Raw genomic sequence first — 15,931 nt, 5'->3', positions numbered from 1 at the left:
GGCGAGAGAGGGAAGCCCGGCGTTGGCAGTGGCGCAGTCACTGCCCTCCCCTCTAGCTTACGCGGATTCTTCTCACCTGGCTGTTGTCTTCTGGAGACCAAAGAAGGACTTGATGGTGCTCAGGAAGCTGCTGTAGGCTGAGTTCTCGTTGTCGTCGTCCTGCACCACCTGATCCTCCGTGATGGTGCTCGCCTGTTCATCCAGCTCCTTCACCATGTACGTGTCCTCGAGTCGATAGCCGAGTTTTGCGTAGTAGCGGCGCACTCCGACGCCGGCAATCACGGCCATGCGGTGGTAGCCGCGCTCCTTGGCGATGCGCTCAGCCTCCCGCATAAGTTGCGTCCCGACCCCAACGTGCTGCGTCTCGCGCCCGGTGTTCTGCTGGCTGACGGCGATGAGCTTGCCGTACGTGTGCAGCTCGCGAATGAGAGCACAGCCCCGGAGCACCGGCAGGATGTTGCTCTCCTCCCGTGAAGCGTCGTCGCGCAGTCGCAGGCGGAGATGGCCGTACAGCTGCGTGCGATCTTTGTTCTCCACGGACAGGTAGAACTCCGTCCCCTCGCTGGCGCGGAACTCGTCCGTGAAGAGGTGGGTGTTGGCCCGGTCGACGGGGTTTCCCTTGCATTCGCGCTCGCGGATGTCCTTGCATCGGATGTGGCGTGCGCGCATCTCAGCCTCGATCACCTGGCGCAGGTTGCACCGCTTCTCCCCTCCCATGATGTACGTCGTCGGGATATCGCGGATAATGCGGTTGAGCCGGATGCGGTACGGGCAGTGCTCCATAATGTAGACCAGCAGCTTCACCATGTAGGCACCGTTATCCAGCTCCGCATAGGGCTTGTATTTACCCTGCGCGTACCACTCGCTGATTGTGGTGAAGGGCACCGTGGCGGTGGGGTACACCTTCCATTGGTCCACCTGGAACAACTCGTTCTCAGCTGAGAAGAGCGTCTCGAAGAGCTCCATGTCCTTCTCAAAACTGCTCCCTGGCAGGTCAGGCATCCAGTGCGCATCCACCTTGAATCCGGCGTCCAGCAGCCGCCGGATCGCGACGACTGTCTTCGCCGTGGGGCAGTCGCGATTGATGATGTTCAAGATGTCATCGTCAAGGTGCTGGATGCCGAGCTGCACGCGTGTTACGCCGAGGGAGCGAAAGCGGCGCAGCTCGCGTGCGCTAATGTAGTCGGGCCGCGTCTCTACCGTGATGCCGATGATGCGGCACCGCGCGTCCTCGTTCAGCGTCAGCTCCTCCGCCAAGCTGCGCATTGGCCGCAGCGGCGCCGAGTCGTAGTACGTGTTAGCGGCGTAAAAGGATGCCGTCATAAACTCCTCGGCGTAGCGCTGAGGGTAGAAGGAGAAGGTGCCGCCAAGGATGATGAGCTCGATCTTGTCCACAACATGCCCGTTGTTCTCCAGCGCGCTGGCGCGGTCGTAGAGCTGGCTGATGGGATCCCAGCCGTTGCGGAAGCCGCGCAGCACCCCCGGCTCCTTCAGCAAGTAGCTGCGGGCGATGCCGGGCTGGTTGGGGCAGTAGTGACAGTCCTTGGGGCAGCTGAACTCGCCAGGGCCCATGAACACCGTCACCACGAGCACTCCGCTGTGAGACTTTCCTTTCTTGCGAATTAGCAGCGCCTCGACGACGGCGTTCTCGCCAATGGCGCCTTCGCGGACGAGCTGCCTGTATGCCGCCGTCAGCTCCGACTTGCGCGCCGTGTCCTTGAAGCCGTGCAGGCGCGACGCCTTCACGCGCAGGTGCTCGAGCTGCTCCGCGGAGCTGGCCCCCGCTGCCTTCTTTACCAGAGTGCGCACGGACTGCAGGAGCGCCTCGCGGCGGGCCTCGGGGAGGTCGCTGAAGTCCTCGTGGCCACCCACGAGGTCTTCCACATCCTTCGCCTCCTCCGGCACCTCGTACTCCCCCAGAAGCGAGTGGAAGGACGGCGGCATGCAGCGGCCCTCGAAGCGGGCCTCCTTGGAGCTTACATGTAACGTCGATGCAACGCTGCCCTCCTTGTGAGGGCCCGCCGGGGCCACCAGGTTGTGGGCGGCCGCCACTGCCGACTCACCGTTGCGCGATGCGTCACAGGGGAGAAGTGATGCTGCAGGAGGAGGAGGAGAGGTGAACGGAGCCTCCGCCCGCAAGCGCTTGCGGGCTGCCTCGTCGATGTCGGCGCCGTCGGACATCCAAGATGCGAGATGCCGTCGAGTACGGAGAGGGAGGAGGAGAGCGGCGATACAGCGACACAGAAAGCGATGTGTCGTCCACCGCACTGGCGCACTTGACGATCTTGACGAGGAGGACGGCAAGGCGAGGCACGAAAGGGCAGAACAGAGGAGAAGCGAGTGTGGGCTCCAGGGGTGGCAGGCGGGCTGAAAGGGGTGTCACTGCTGGTGCTGCTGTTGCTGCGGCTGTGTGCGTGTACCTGCGCTCATGAGCAAGAGTGTAAGCGGCGACAGACGCGTGTGTGTGGGCGCATGTGCGCGACGGGATCATTGCCATCGGTGGGTCGGGTGTTTGGGCGAGAGAGGAAGAGGACGGAGAGGGAAGAGCGACAGGCAAGGGACGAAGCGGGCGGGTGATAGCGGTGAATAGACAGCGAAGGACCGAGCCAGTCAGCGTCGCAAGAGACTCACGCACGTACGCACGTAGGATGAGCTTGCTTGTGTGCGCAGAAACCAGCCCGCTCGACTGCCTCGCCAGGTCACCGAACACGCGCTCACATTGGCGTGCACAGTGTGTAGTTGTGTGTCAGGGGGAGGTAGGGGGGTACAAGTGGCCAACGCGTGAAGCAGTACGACGTCCGCGTGCTCGGCCCGTGCTTCCCTTTTCATTTATTTCACTTCGCATCCCCTTCATGCGTGCCCCTTCCAGCCCGCCCCCCGCCCCGCCCTTCTCGAGGCGTTCGAGCAGCACACCGTGGCTTCCGTGTCTGTCTCGTCGCGGCGCGCATGAAGGGTAGGTACCGTTACTCACTTAAAGGGCTTGCCTCCGCGGGCGCCTTCTCTTGCTCTGTTATAAGGGGAAAGGGGTGGTTGGGTGCACCGAAGCGCGATGGCTCCGAGTTGAGGGGCGGCCCTACTACCGCAGCAGCCGAGCTGCATCTACAGCACCCTCCAGCGTGTTGCGGTCAATGCGCGTCCCCCGCTTCGTCCACAGCGGGGCGGCAAATTCATACTGATCCTCCAGCAGGCGCGGCTCTGGGTCGACAAGGTCACGCGTCTTTCGCTTCACAACAAGCTTCGTCATGTAGTGCTGCATTCGGCCCGGCGGCTCGCTGGAGACGATGCGGCGAAAGAGTTCCCGGTCTCCGGCAATCAGTGCCGCCTTGGCGCAGCCCATCCGCACCGGCGCGGGCGCCGTCGGCAGCAGCGCCTGGATGGTCTCCAGCACCTGCGGATCGCCCAGGTGGCTCAAGTACTGGATGTGCATTCCCAGCCGCTCCTGGGCCGTGTATTCCGGGTTGGGGATCTCGCGGGTGCCGGGGTACAGCTTCGCCGGCTCGGGAAGGTGAGCCGCAGCCTCCAGCTCCGCCACGCGCTGCCGCATGCCACGCACACCCAGCAGGTCCTGCGCCCGCTGCGCCCACTGCATCACGTAGTAAACACTGAGGATAGCGTCCACCGGCGTATCAGAGGCGAACTCGGTGCTGAAGAGCTTGTTGAAGCGGCGCGCCAGAAGGCCACCGCCGCAGAGGTTGCGGTTCTCCGGCCACGACACTCGCGCGAAGACGGGGATCTTCATCTTGGGCACCACCTGGGAGTCCTTCCACATAAAGTGGAACGCCTCTGGGTCCTGCGGTGGCAGCTTCACCTCCGCCGAGAGGTGCACGGAGATCTGGATCAGGGCCTTCGAGAAGATGCAGCGGAAGAGGGACGGCGCTACGCCGGCCCCCTCGATCGTCGGCGTCATGTGCTCGGCGTGTAGGTCCGTCACTGTACGGAGATGAGAGATGGCGAAGACGAATGGGCAGAGGTCGAAGTGCTCGAGCAGCCGCTCCGGGTCGTCGTACTCACCGAGAAAAAACTCCTGCTGGTTCGGGTACTCGCGCAGCGGGGCATCGAGGTACGGGGTGTTACGTGCCTCGTACGCCATGAAGCGCAGCACATCGCCCTCCTGCGTGGTGGGCAGCTGCTGCAACTCCATGATCCGCTTCACCGCCTCGTACCGGTGGGCGAACACAGCGTGCTGCTCTTCGCGGTGCAGGAAAGCCTGGGTCGCGAAACTACTGAGGACACCGCGGATGGCAGCCACGGAGGGCTTCATGGGCAGCCACATCGCAGGCGGAAAGTCATGAGAGAGCTGTAGAAAGACCACCGGCGTGGGACACGACGGGTCGACCAGCAGTCGCGCCGGCTGCGTGCCTATCGAGGTCGGCATCTGCCAGCGCTCAGGGAAGCAGTAGGTGTTGCAGAAGTGCACGTACTCCTTGTGCCGCTGCCCAAGGCACAGCTTCACCTGCTGCTCCACCGTGTATGTCGCGGCGGGCGGAAACTCGTACGGCCCCACGTTGTAGTCCTTCACGTCAAGCAGGTCGAAGGGCAGCCAAACGTACGGATCCACCTCCACAGAGTCGTCAGCGCGCTGAGCCCGCGTGAAGGCAGAAGAGGTGCTAGCAGGCAGTGGTGGCGGCGCCGCCCCAGCTGCCGCCTGGTCGGCCAGCGGATCGCTTGCCTGGGCGATGACGTCAAAGTTGTCGGCGACTCGCTTGTCTGCCGCTCCGCTGTCGGTGCGGAAGTACAAATCCCTGCAGAGCTGCACAAACCACGCTGGCGGCTCGGCGGCACCCTCGTTCAGGCCCCTCGGCGCCGCCGTCTCTTGGGCACCCACAAAGTGCGACCATAGCCGCCCCTGAGCGTGCGCGGCACGTAGCGGGTACGCAGGTGCCGTTGTCGCCCCATCGGCGGACTCGTCGTCCAGCTCCGCCTGCGCCGCACTGTCCCCCGTCGTGGGTCGCGGCGATGACGTGACGTTCGGCACACGCGGATCGTACACGTCACACCGCTCCACCACGTCCATAGTCGCGTAGGTGCGCGTCGTGTCCTCCAGCAAAACCGTCCTGTCAGGCTCCAAGAGCGTGGATAGGAATGACGCCGAGTCGAAGGGGGCAATGCTGCTGGAGGTCGTCATCGTGGTGACGGTGGCTTTGGTGTGGCAGCGTCGCACCGACTCCCGCAGTGTAGAAGTATGGGACGTGTTGTGGCGACCAGCGCTGCTCCCACGTGGTCCAACGACGGATAGCAATGCTGAAGCCTGGCCTGAAAAGCGCGTCGCCGAGGTGGACAGGGTCGACGACTCCAAGGGCGAACTGCAGGTGATGGCCGCATTGAAGCATGCATACCGGCGTGCGACACACCACCTGCCGGGTGTGCGTGACTGGAGCATGTCGTCGGCCTTGCGCGGCGTACCGACGCAGATAGAATGATGCTGTGTGCGTGTGCGTGTGTAGAGATAAGTGAAGGGCGAGGCGGGCGAGCGACACGAGTCCAATGGCGTGGCGGCAATGGGGGAAGGGGGAGGGGGGCGTGGGTGAGCGATGCAGAGCCAAGAACAACGGGAAGGAGGGAGGGAGGGAACGGAGGCAACGACATGAAAAAAAAGGCGACACAGATAAACCCGGCATGCGCGCGGGTGCATGTGCGGTGGTCCGGGCGAGAGGGAGGTGGCGGTGAAGCGGGTCGGGATTGCCCGCGCGCACCCGGTCCAAGACACTCTCGCTCCTCCAGAGACGCCTGAAACACGGCGGCAGCATGCACCCATGTACCGCATAGATACAGAGACACTCCGCAGGCGGGCGAGCACAAGACCTGCGCTAAGGTCGCTCCACCAGTGCGACATCCGCCTCCTGCCTCTCTCTCTCTCTCGGCGCATTCTACAGTTTCTGTGCGTGCTGAGGATGCAAAGCGGAGGCAACGTCGTCAGCCATCGTGCTACCCGCGCGCACCCTGGCGCCAGCGGAAGCGGTTCATCGCTCGCAGCCACGGCCCCCTTACTCACAAAACCTTGTTCAAGAACGCCTGCAAGGCCTGCCACTGCACCCGCTGTGCCGTCACCCACTTCTTCTCGAATCCGACAGCGCAGTCGACCGACACACACCCGCGCGGCACACCCTCGGTGGACAGCTCCACCGCGGCCAGCACGTGGCGTGGCGTGCTCCCATCTACGCCATCGTAAGCGTGCCCTGGAGAGTTACGGCGCCGCGTCAACGTAGATGACATGCAGAAGGCGTCCATGTCTTCCATGTCTGCTACGGCAAGCTTGTACTCGTCCGCCGCGGCATCGCCGGCGTCGCCGCCGCCGCTGATGCAGCGCGCGCAGAGCCCCTGCAGTGCGTCCATCTGCCGGTTCATAGAGCGGCACTGCTGCTGTACGCGGAGATACAGCGACAGCGGGTCGCTCCAGCATCGCGTGCAGATGGGCGGGAGGCGATGGGGAAGAGGAAGCGGTGCCGCTGGTGCTGTGGAGGCGAGAGGATAAGCGACTGTAGAGCAACGCCTGCCGCTCGCTGCTGCGCCGCATCCCAGTACTCCGACATGCATCAACACGGCCTGCTGTCGAGAGATGTCGTTCAAGCTGACGGTCTCTTCTTCGCAGACCACACAGAGTGTGCGCGGGTAGAAACTGTCAAGGGTCGCAGTGCGCCACCGCCTCCGTCGCCCAGGGCGAGATGCAGCCCGGCCAGGCTTCAGAAAGCAGTCGAGCCGCGGCGGCGCGGCGTCCGCCAAGGATGGCGATGGGCGATTGCTGCACTGCGTCGTGAGCTGGTCAACGTCGATCACCTCTTGTGTCGAGGGGCAGGTGAGGTCCGCCACCTCTGTTACCTGCACCGTCTCGCCACTCGGATCCTCGTCGCCGCTAAGAGCGGACAACACGCCTGAGCTGCTGTGGTGGTGGCGTAGCCGCTCCATCAATGATGCCAGCTGCCCCAAGCGCATCTGTCGGCTTCGCGGGCTTAGAGGGGCGCCCGCGGTATCGGAGAAAAATGGAAGGGGGGCAGCACCGCGCGCGTCAGGTGGCACCCCGCCCTGCAACTGCTGCTGCTGCTGTGCTGCCATGAAGGTCGGCAAGTTCAGCAGCGCCGCGTGCGCTGTGCGTCGCCGAGGCATTGCTTGATACCACCGCGCAAAGCTGATGCCGACGAGGTAGAACATGCGATCAAGCGTTCTGTTCACGTGGCGCACAATGTAGTAGGTCGCGTCCAAGCTGTGGGTGTCGTGTACCTGGAGGAGACGCTCCGGGTGAACCACCTTGTCCGTGAGCGTGTTGACTGCAGTGGTGGATCGCACCACCACGTACGGCAGTCGCTCTCCCCAGTACGGCGTCTGTGTGACGTCCTTCTCCATCTGCTGGAAGGCCAGGCGGGCGGCCAGCGGCAGGTGTGCGTCACCTGAGTCCTTGTACCGGCCCAGCTTCACCGCACGGCGGAAGATGCACTGAAGCGGGTTTGCGGCCCCAGACTGGAGCCGCTCCACCGCCGCGTAGTACGACTGCCGCAGCGCTGTCGCACTGGCGCCGTCCAGCAGCAGCCGCAGGAGTTGCTCTGTGAGCTGCGCCGTGGCGGGGCACTGGTCGCGTCGCACCACCTCAATCCCTTTCGCCAAGAACGTTGGAGCCTCCTGCGTCGGTGAGCTCCACATGTACCCGGCGTACCGCTTCTTCACGAGCAGTAAGCACGGCAGCAGCACCTTCTCAAACTGCAGTCGTATCGGCGCCGGGTTCGACCGTGTGACCGCGTCGGCCATCTCCTGGCCAATGCGAAAGGCGTCTGCCTTGGTCCGGCCGGCAAGCTGCACGAACAAGCTGTCCGTATCGCCGTAGACCACCTCGGCCCGCCACGCCGGAGTGCTGTGTATGAGCGCCATGGCGCGCTCAAGCGTCTGCCGCCCCAGCGACACGATCGCCTCGGCAAGGTCGACGCACGGCATGCGGCCCGTGTACGACGCTGCTGTGTACCCGTACGTCACGTTCGCCAGCATCTTGAGCGCCAGCTGCTGCTCCTGCAGGCGCTGCTGCATCGTCATGTCCTCTGACGGCACCGCAATATGCTTCAGCGCGGCTTGCACCTCGAACCGCGCATCCAGCACGGCCTGCACCATCTGCGGCAGCAAACCGACTCGTGTGCTGGGGGGGACGAACATGGCGCCGCTGGGGCTGAAGACGACGCCATCGTGCTGGGCGCCGTCGTCGGGTAGCAGCTCCGCCAGCGCGGCTTCACTTTGCCTGAACCGCGGCAACACCCCGAGTCGTCCGTGCGAGTGTGGCTGCACTATGCCAAGGCACGTGGAGTAGCAGAGGTTGTAGGCGATTATGATGCTCGGGTACAAGCTTCGGAAGTCTAGCACCACCACAGGGTCATGGCGGTACAGGTCCGACTTGGGCTGCATCACCAACGGGATGCACTCGATGCGGGGCTGGCGATGCACCTGGCTCAACGATGGCGACAGCATAGCGTACCCGAGAGGATGGGCAAAGCGGAGGAGAGTAGCCTCCACGCGGAACTGGCTGCCGCGCGTGATGACCTCCTTGGTTAGGATACCGTACATCCGCGAGAACTCTAGCAGCCTCGTGAACCAGCGCAGCTTGCACGCGATTCGGTGCGGCGCGGCGACGCGTGAGGCGAGGTAACGCAGAGCCGTGTGCCGCTCGCCTCCGCCGGGTGCATCGGTGCACTGCGGCGTCAGGAAGAGCTCAGAAACATAGCTGTCTGTGAAGTACGGCAGCGGTTGCCCCAGCAGCTTAACGTGCACCATTGGGAGGGAGTAGCTGGGCATCTTTATTTCCTTACGCAGGTCCTTGCCGAGGCTCGTGCAGATGCGCCCTACCACGTGCATGTTGGCGCCAAACCGCTCCGCGTACTGGTCAGCCGCCGCTGGCCCGGGCAACGTCGACGCGGACGCCGCGGTGCGGAGATGGACGGCTGCACGCGGCCGCGCCAGTAGCGGCGGCTGACCATTCCGCCGCAATCCGGTGTCTTCCCAGTGCATTCTGCGCCCTCCTCTGTACTCAACCGTGTGCCCTGCCAAGGCACTGCCTCTGCGGCCACGCGCACCACCCTTGGCGCCAGCATCGTCTGTGCCGCCGCCATCCTCATCATCGCCATCTTCACCCAAGTCCATCAGCGGGGCCCCGCAGGATGCAGAAGAAGCAGCGCTAGACAACACCGAAGAGCGCGCAGCCATGGCGGTGGCGCTCTGTCCAGATTCTTGAGAAGGCACAGGCTCGCCGCCACCGCCGCTGCTGCTGCCGTGGCGAACCGTGAAGGGAGCGGCTGCATGGGAGGCAGGTGGCCCCGAGTGATAGCTTCCTGCGGTGAGCTTGCTAGCCTCGGCGCCCCCGCGTCCGATTTCTGCCGGTCCTTCCTCTGCCACTGAGGGGCAAGCGCGCTCAGCTGCGCCGCTGTCGACACCAGTATCCTCACCCGAGGCTGACGCGGCGGCTGCAGAGTGTGACCCGCGATTTGCATTGGTCCGCTGATACCCGTGATGCTGCAGTACGCGTGACAAGTCAGAGGCCAGGTTGCGCCGAAGCACCGCCCGGTAACGCAGCGCCAAGCACCCGAGCCCATACTTGACGCCATCCCACGAAATCAAGATGTCGGGGTCGTACGCGAGGATCTCGTCACGCACGCGCGCGAGGAGCACCGCCTCGTCCAGCACCGTCACCACCTGCACCGCCTCGGTCAGTCCAACAAGGGGTGGTGCATGCGCAGCTGAGCAGCGTATTGGAGCGGCCACGCAGAACAGGCGAACGGCGATGGCGCTGTTGGTGGCTGTGGTGGCCTGTCCCAGTCCCACCGCGAGCACCTCACTCGTCGACGCAGACGCGTCTCCCGGCAGGCGGTGAAGAAGCACCTCAATGTAGAGCACGCGCAGAGTGCACTGCAGGTGGTGCTGCGGCTGCTGTGTGGCGGAGAGAGGAAAACCAGGGACGTGGCTGGTAGACTTTCGCCTGCTCACCACCGAGAGAGGGAGGCTCTGCTTGACGCCGCGGCCTGTGGGCGTCGCGCGTGCGGCAGTCGGCGCCACCCTCGCGCTCCGCGAGGCCCCGGCAATGCTAACGGAAGGGGCGGGGAACGACGCCACCGCCTCATACCGATACGGCAGCAGCGCTACGTCACTCGGCGTTACCTCCGTCGCTGCGGTCCACGGCCACGTGACAGCAGAGACGCACACCCGCAAGTCACCGCTGCTACCACCGCCGCCCCTTCGCGAGAGGAAGAGACCCTCGCGTCCAGAGGCGGACACTGCACAGCAGCGTCGCATACCATCCACAATGTAGCCCAGCTGACCGCGATGCTGCAGCAAAACCATGCGCGCACCTGCCTCATCAATGCGCCTCCCTGCCTGTAGAAGGTCGAGGAAGCCACGCTGCGAAGCCGTCACCTCGCGAACGGGGTCCAGCGATGATGAAGACGACTGTGAGGCCGTAAGAGAGGATACCATGAATGATGCCATCGGCGCCGCAGAGCTGCTGTGCGCGCAAGATGAAGCTCCCGACAGCACCACGACCTCCGTTGCCTTTCTCCCCCTTGCCGCCACTAGAGTATCCCCGCTGCGCGCACCACTCACCGTCGAGCCATCTCTCACCGTTGCACCAACCGGCGGCTCCTCGCTCCCGTCTCCGTCAGCGTCAGCCGCCTCGTTCGAAAACCGCAGCTGCGGAGCAGCGTCCGCCTCCTCGATGGCACCGACCGTCGCAGCGTCTATTGTGGTGCCGTGACTACCGTCAGCTGTGCAGCTGGCGCCACGCCGGCGCAGCCGCGCTTGCTTCTGCGAAACGAATGCGTGTGCAGCGAAATGGCGGACCGCCTGCGCACCGCACAGGACGCCCATACAGCCGACAGCAAAGTCTGGCGGCGGCGTTCGCGCTAACGAGACTCGCCAGAGGCGCTCAACGGCAGGCGGCGGAGCGGCGTCGGCGGCGTGTTGTGGCGGTTGCACCGAAGCTGAAGATGAGGGAGGTCTATCGGAAGCCTCGGAGGGGCTCTGCGAAGGTGCCCTGTTGGACATCGGCGTGAGGCCCAGTAGTGCGGAGTGCGCAGCGCAAGCCGACGCCGCCTCGTCCCACCGTTTAGACGCATGTCTGCCTCCGCCCCGGCTGCTGCCAGTGGAAGTAGAACTCCTGGGGAACAGCAACGTCTCCTCGCATCCGTCCTCACTCGCCTCTAGCCACGGCGCCTTGGCAGGCGTCGCGGGTACCTCCACGGGCGGGGACAAGGGCGTCGATGGGGATGTGAGTGACGCCGCCGCTGCTCTCGAGTGCGCGCGCGCGTCGCCCAAAGGCAGCAGAGGTTGAGGCTGAGTGAAGAGCACGTGAGATGATGAGGCGCATGCGTGCGACGAGCGGTGCGCCGGGGTGGCATCAGCCCTTCTCTCAACGCCCTCCAGGTGTTGGCCATCACGCGACGAGACGCGTCGTGAAGAAGGTAGAGGACGGCCATCAGCAGCGGACTTACGCACGTCTGGCGTGAAGACACCTGGGCAGACACTAGTCAACACCCGGGCCTCGACATGATACGCGTAACGACAGAGAACTCGCAGCCGAGGAGGTGGGCTGCAGCCGGGGTGTCCGGCGTGGGTCCGATACCAGCCATCAGGTGGTCCTTCGATGCTGTGATACGCCGCCACATCGGTGAAACAGAGAACCCTCCAGACTTGCACCTCAGCAGTCGCATCATGTAAAGGACGACGACGCCCCGGTCGCCGCGACACGCTGCTCTCCTCCCGATCTGCCTCACGCACCTCTAAATCGATCCTCCCCATATCCAGAGTACGCGCCGCAGAAACAGCGATGTCCCTTGCAGGAAGCTGTTGCGTGGGTGCGGACAGCGCAGCCACCTGCGCGTCGCCCTCCAGCACCGAGGTGAGGACGCTATCGTACACGTTGCTGAGCACCACTTCCCCCAGTTGCACGTCGCGTGCAGTTCCAGAAAAGTGGCTGTGATGGTCCCTCATCGAGGGCGCCGTGTTAGCGGCGGCGGTCGGTCGTTGGGCTCGCAGCCATGAGCCACGGCGCACCAACGCTTGCTCCTCCGCAGCGAAGTGCGTCTCGCTCAAGCGCAGCAGCCACTGCAACTCTGTCGTCTCTCCTGTCAACGCCGCGACACGGGCCATCGCCAGGACCTCGCCGTGACGCCAACAAGACGCGACGTCGCGCACACGCACAAACCCAATGCAGTCCCCCTCCCTCAAGCCGTGACACGTGAGGCGGCGGGTGGGCGGCAGAGTAGCCGGCGATGCGGCCGCAGCGATGCCAGCGCCGCGACGCCCACCCTCCGGAGTGTGGTTGTTTTTCGCACCCGCCAGCTCGTCCAATCCCGCGCTCCTGGTGTCGCTCCCCAGTCGCGGAAGTGAGCCATCTTTGTGCGAGGCACCGACCGATGGCCTTACCGCCTCCCCATCGATCCTGTCCAGAGCGTCAAACGCGAAGTTGTCACCTTGCCCTTCACTGATCCTCGGAGAACGCCCGACAGACGGCCGCTTCGGTCGCTGCGTGGGCGTCTCGCGCACGCCTGCTGCGGCGTCCAATGCCCCGAGAGACGGCTCTCCTTGGGCTCTCTCACGTGCCTGTGCCGCTGAGGAGCCAAGAAAGGACGGGTCAACGCCTCCGCGGCCATTCATACAGCTGTTGCCGTGATCCGGGGAGGTCCTGCCACTGGAGAGGGACGCAGTAGAGGACGACGACATCGCAGACGACCACGAAGACCACGACGACCACGAGGAGCCCACACGCGACGCTGCCGCGGCGGTCATCGAGTTAGAAACTGCGCACGTCAAGGTCACGTCCGCGTTGCTCGCCAGCTCACGAGTTGTCTCCACCGTCGGCCGCATGTCCCTGCAGTCCGCCTCACTTGCTTCCTTGCTGCTAATTGAACTGCGTCGCGGTATTGCAACGGCCCCTGCTGCGGCGGAGGTGGCGGGACCGTCTCCCTGGGACGGTAACGATGGCGCGTTTGACTGTGCCAGCGCCGTGAACAAGTCCTGCGTCGGCGCAGCCACGACATCGGCGTAGGCTGTGGCCGAGAGCTCGGCAAAGAAGGACTGGTATGAGGATGAAGAGGGGATCGGCTGCCCCGCAGCATTCTCCGGCACTGCTGCTGGCTGCTGCGCCTGGATCTGACCCTGCTCCACAGAAGGCTGCAGACTCTCTGAGCTAAAGCCAGCGTACAGCGCCTCTCCCCCAGCGATGGTTGATTCCTGGTCGACGACATACGCCCACGACGACGGCACGACGATGTGGCCGTCTTCGTACGGGCGAGTGGTCATCGCGTCTGTGGCCCCGCGCCGGTGGCCGTCCCGACGTGCCCTTGCAGTAGCGCCGCCAGGCTGGCGGTACTCGGCAAGGAGCTGCTGGCGAATGGCGCGCTGATCTTTCAGCGTTGCAGGGCTTTCAACAAGAGAAGCGGTGGACGAGAAGGGCCGTACCGAAGCCGCGGCAGCCCCGGTGCTGGCGAGACACGTGGCAGTCGACACTTCGCCGTCCTCTTCTGTCTTGGAAACCGCAGAAGGAGCGGCAAGCGCCGCTGCGACCGCTGCATTGGCTTCCCCCCGCTCCTTCAAGTACTCTAGCATGCGGTGTCGCAGCCACCGCACCACCGGATCGCCGCGTTGGATCTGCATCACGTAGCCGCAGCGCCTCTCCTGACCCTTCGACTCGGCCGCCGCGACATGCGCACACTCCTGCTGATGGCGCTCCATCGCGATGGTGTCCGCAACGCGCCAAGCGTTGGACACTCCATGCTCTCTGAAGTAGTCTCGTATGATGCGGCGCGTGTAACTGAGGTTGTCGCCGGCTGTCACGGTCCTTCGTCGTCCCCGCGCCGCTGCTGCTGCACCCTTAGCCTCCCCCTCCTCCATTGCGGAGAAGTGATCGAGCAAATCGGCACCAGCGACGTCCAACTCCACCTCTGCCGTGGTGGCGCGACCCAGCTCATCAGGTCGCCAGCGCCGGAGCAAGAGAGCCTGCGACTGCTGCGGAGAACTGGCAGCTGCTTGCCTGTGCTCCTCCTCGTCCTTATCCGTCAGCTCTCGTTTCGCGCCATCGCTGTCGTCACCGCGGCTGTGTTGGGGCGCCTGCAGTCTACCCACCGCTTCAAGCGACGCCAAGAGAACAGGCAAGTTCTCCGAGAGCTCGGCAACGGTCGGCAGACGCACATGGCACAGTCCAGATGGAAGAAGAAACGGTGCGACGCCATTCACGCCCCACCGCACCATGAACTGCGTCTGATACCGATAGTGCGCATCGTACAGCTGCCACTGCCGCCCACCCACCTCCGTCGAGTTCTGCAGCACATCCACCACCCTTGGCAGCAAGTCGGGGTCGATGAGCTCCACCTCGTAAAAGGCATACGCGTGGGGCCGGTAACCGTACACATTGAAGCGGTGGACGATGCGGACATTGTGCACCAGCTGTTGGTTCGGCACGAAGGTGCCCTGTCGCGCGAGAACGCGGAGCGCCACGGCCTCGAGCTGTGCCGCCAGCTGATCGGCAGAGATGTTGCGGTCGTACTGGGGGAGCAGCAGCGATGGGTACACTCCATGCACATGAAGGCAGGCGCGGCGTTGCGTGTAGCGGCCACGCCAGGCAACCGAGCTACAAAGGTTCCCGTCTGTTAAGATTAGCGGGTCGCCGTCGCCGCCGATGGCGCTCGTAGCCGCGTGGGGGGTACTACAAGGAGGCAGAGAAGATGAGGATGGTGCATTGCCGTGCCGCGCTACCACGCCGGCCGTGGCAGCCGTGTTGCGGTGCCCATCAGCATCTAAAGCACACGGGACCCTCTTCGGCGAGGGCGAGGCATCCTCCTGCTGCGCCGGCGCCGGGGTGCCGCCGAGTCGGCCAACGAGTGAAGTGGCTGGGTTGAGACGCAGAATACCACCCTCGCTGCTTCCGCGAGACAAGGAATGTGAGGTCGCCGCTGCCGTGACTTCCGCGTGGCAGTCGACTTCGTTCTCTGGAGCGCTGCTGCTCGCGTGGCGAAACTCAGCCAAGGCGACAAGTGCTGAGATGCCGCCCGTGGTGGGGGTGAGATCGAAAGGAATGTGTACGTACCCGAAGAGATGCAGCACGGGACAGCGCGCCGACACACGATGGAAAATCGGTGACAGCGCTACGTCACCCAACGCTGTATGCGGCCGCTCCAGCGAGTGCTCGATGGAGACCACCTGCATGTACATGGTGCCTGCTTGCGAGAGGGAAAGGGCGATGATAGGGTCGTCGCCTCACGGGGGGGGGGGGGCGCAAGACACGCATGCGCAGCAGGAGTTGAGGCAAGGGGGGAGAGGGGGGGGGGGCACAGCACCTAGATGGAAGGAGAGGGTGAGGCAAAGGATTGCACAGCTCAGTGGTGTTGGTGGATGATGGGTAGACGCGGAAGTCACGCATTGGCGGCCAATGAAAAATGACGAGCAGCAGAAAGGGGAAGAATCGGAGAGAGACGAGACAGGAAAGATGTGCGGGTCGCGCGCTCCTGCCCTCCGGCAAAGTTGAGCTGCCGCCGGGTCGCGCCCAGTGTAGGACGGCGATGGGGTATCGAATAGGTGAGTGCGTGCATGCGTGTCTGGGGAGGGACTGTGCATTACCGTCGCCGTGCGCCTTCGCGAGACAAGAAGGGTGCGGAGCCGGGCCGCCGCCCGTGTTGTAGCGCACGCACGCTAGAATTGATAAGGTGAGAGGAGAGGCGAAGGTTAGCGCGAACACGTGTACCAGTGCTCACGAAGGAGCGGCGAGATGGGGAGGGAGAGAGAGATGGATGTAGGTGGGAGGGAAGCTCAGAAGAGAGCGGGTAAGGGGAGAAGACCCGCGTAAACGTGACACCGCGAGCGTATGCGCCGACGCCTTCATCGTCATCTTCGAGGATGACCTCCAGAGAGAGAGACCTGCCCCTACTTCACGCATACACACACACACACACCTGTTACTCTTGTGAGCTGTTCTGCA

At 64.3% G+C, this 15,931-nt stretch overlaps 3 protein-coding genes across 3 annotated transcripts; all 3 read right to left on the bottom strand.

Annotated features, from left to right (window-relative positions):
• Positions 1-72: 72 nt before the first annotated feature.
• Positions 73-2,181, bottom strand: LMXM_23_1350 (acetyltransferase-like protein; the record flags this gene model as incomplete). The annotated part of the gene is made up of 1 exon (XM_003875728.1): positions 73-2,181. The coding sequence occupies one exon, from the start codon at positions 2,179-2,181 to the stop codon at positions 73-75; it is 2,109 nt and encodes a 702-aa protein (XP_003875777.1).
• An 895-nt stretch (positions 2,182-3,076) lies between these two features.
• Positions 3,077-5,125, bottom strand: LMXM_23_1340 (conserved hypothetical protein; the record flags this gene model as incomplete). Its single annotated transcript, XM_003875727.1, has 1 exon — positions 3,077-5,125. The coding sequence occupies one exon, from the start codon at positions 5,123-5,125 to the stop codon at positions 3,077-3,079; it is 2,049 nt and encodes a 682-aa protein (XP_003875776.1).
• An 863-nt stretch (positions 5,126-5,988) lies between these two features.
• On the bottom strand, positions 5,989-15,168 carry LMXM_23_1330 (putative DNA polymerase zeta catalytic subunit; the record flags this gene model as incomplete). The annotated part of the gene is made up of 1 exon (XM_003875726.1): positions 5,989-15,168. The coding sequence occupies one exon, from the start codon at positions 15,166-15,168 to the stop codon at positions 5,989-5,991; it is 9,180 nt and encodes a 3,059-aa protein (XP_003875775.1).
• Positions 15,169-15,931: the final 763 nt, after the last annotated feature.

Source organism: Leishmania mexicana, chromosome 23 (genome assembly GCF_000234665.1).
Source record: "Leishmania mexicana MHOM/GT/2001/U1103 complete genome, chromosome 23".
Taxonomy (NCBI): Eukaryota; Euglenozoa; class Kinetoplastea; order Trypanosomatida; family Trypanosomatidae; genus Leishmania; species Leishmania mexicana.
The sequence above is the reverse complement of the archived record's forward strand: the minus strand, read 5'-3'. Positions and strand labels throughout refer to the sequence as shown.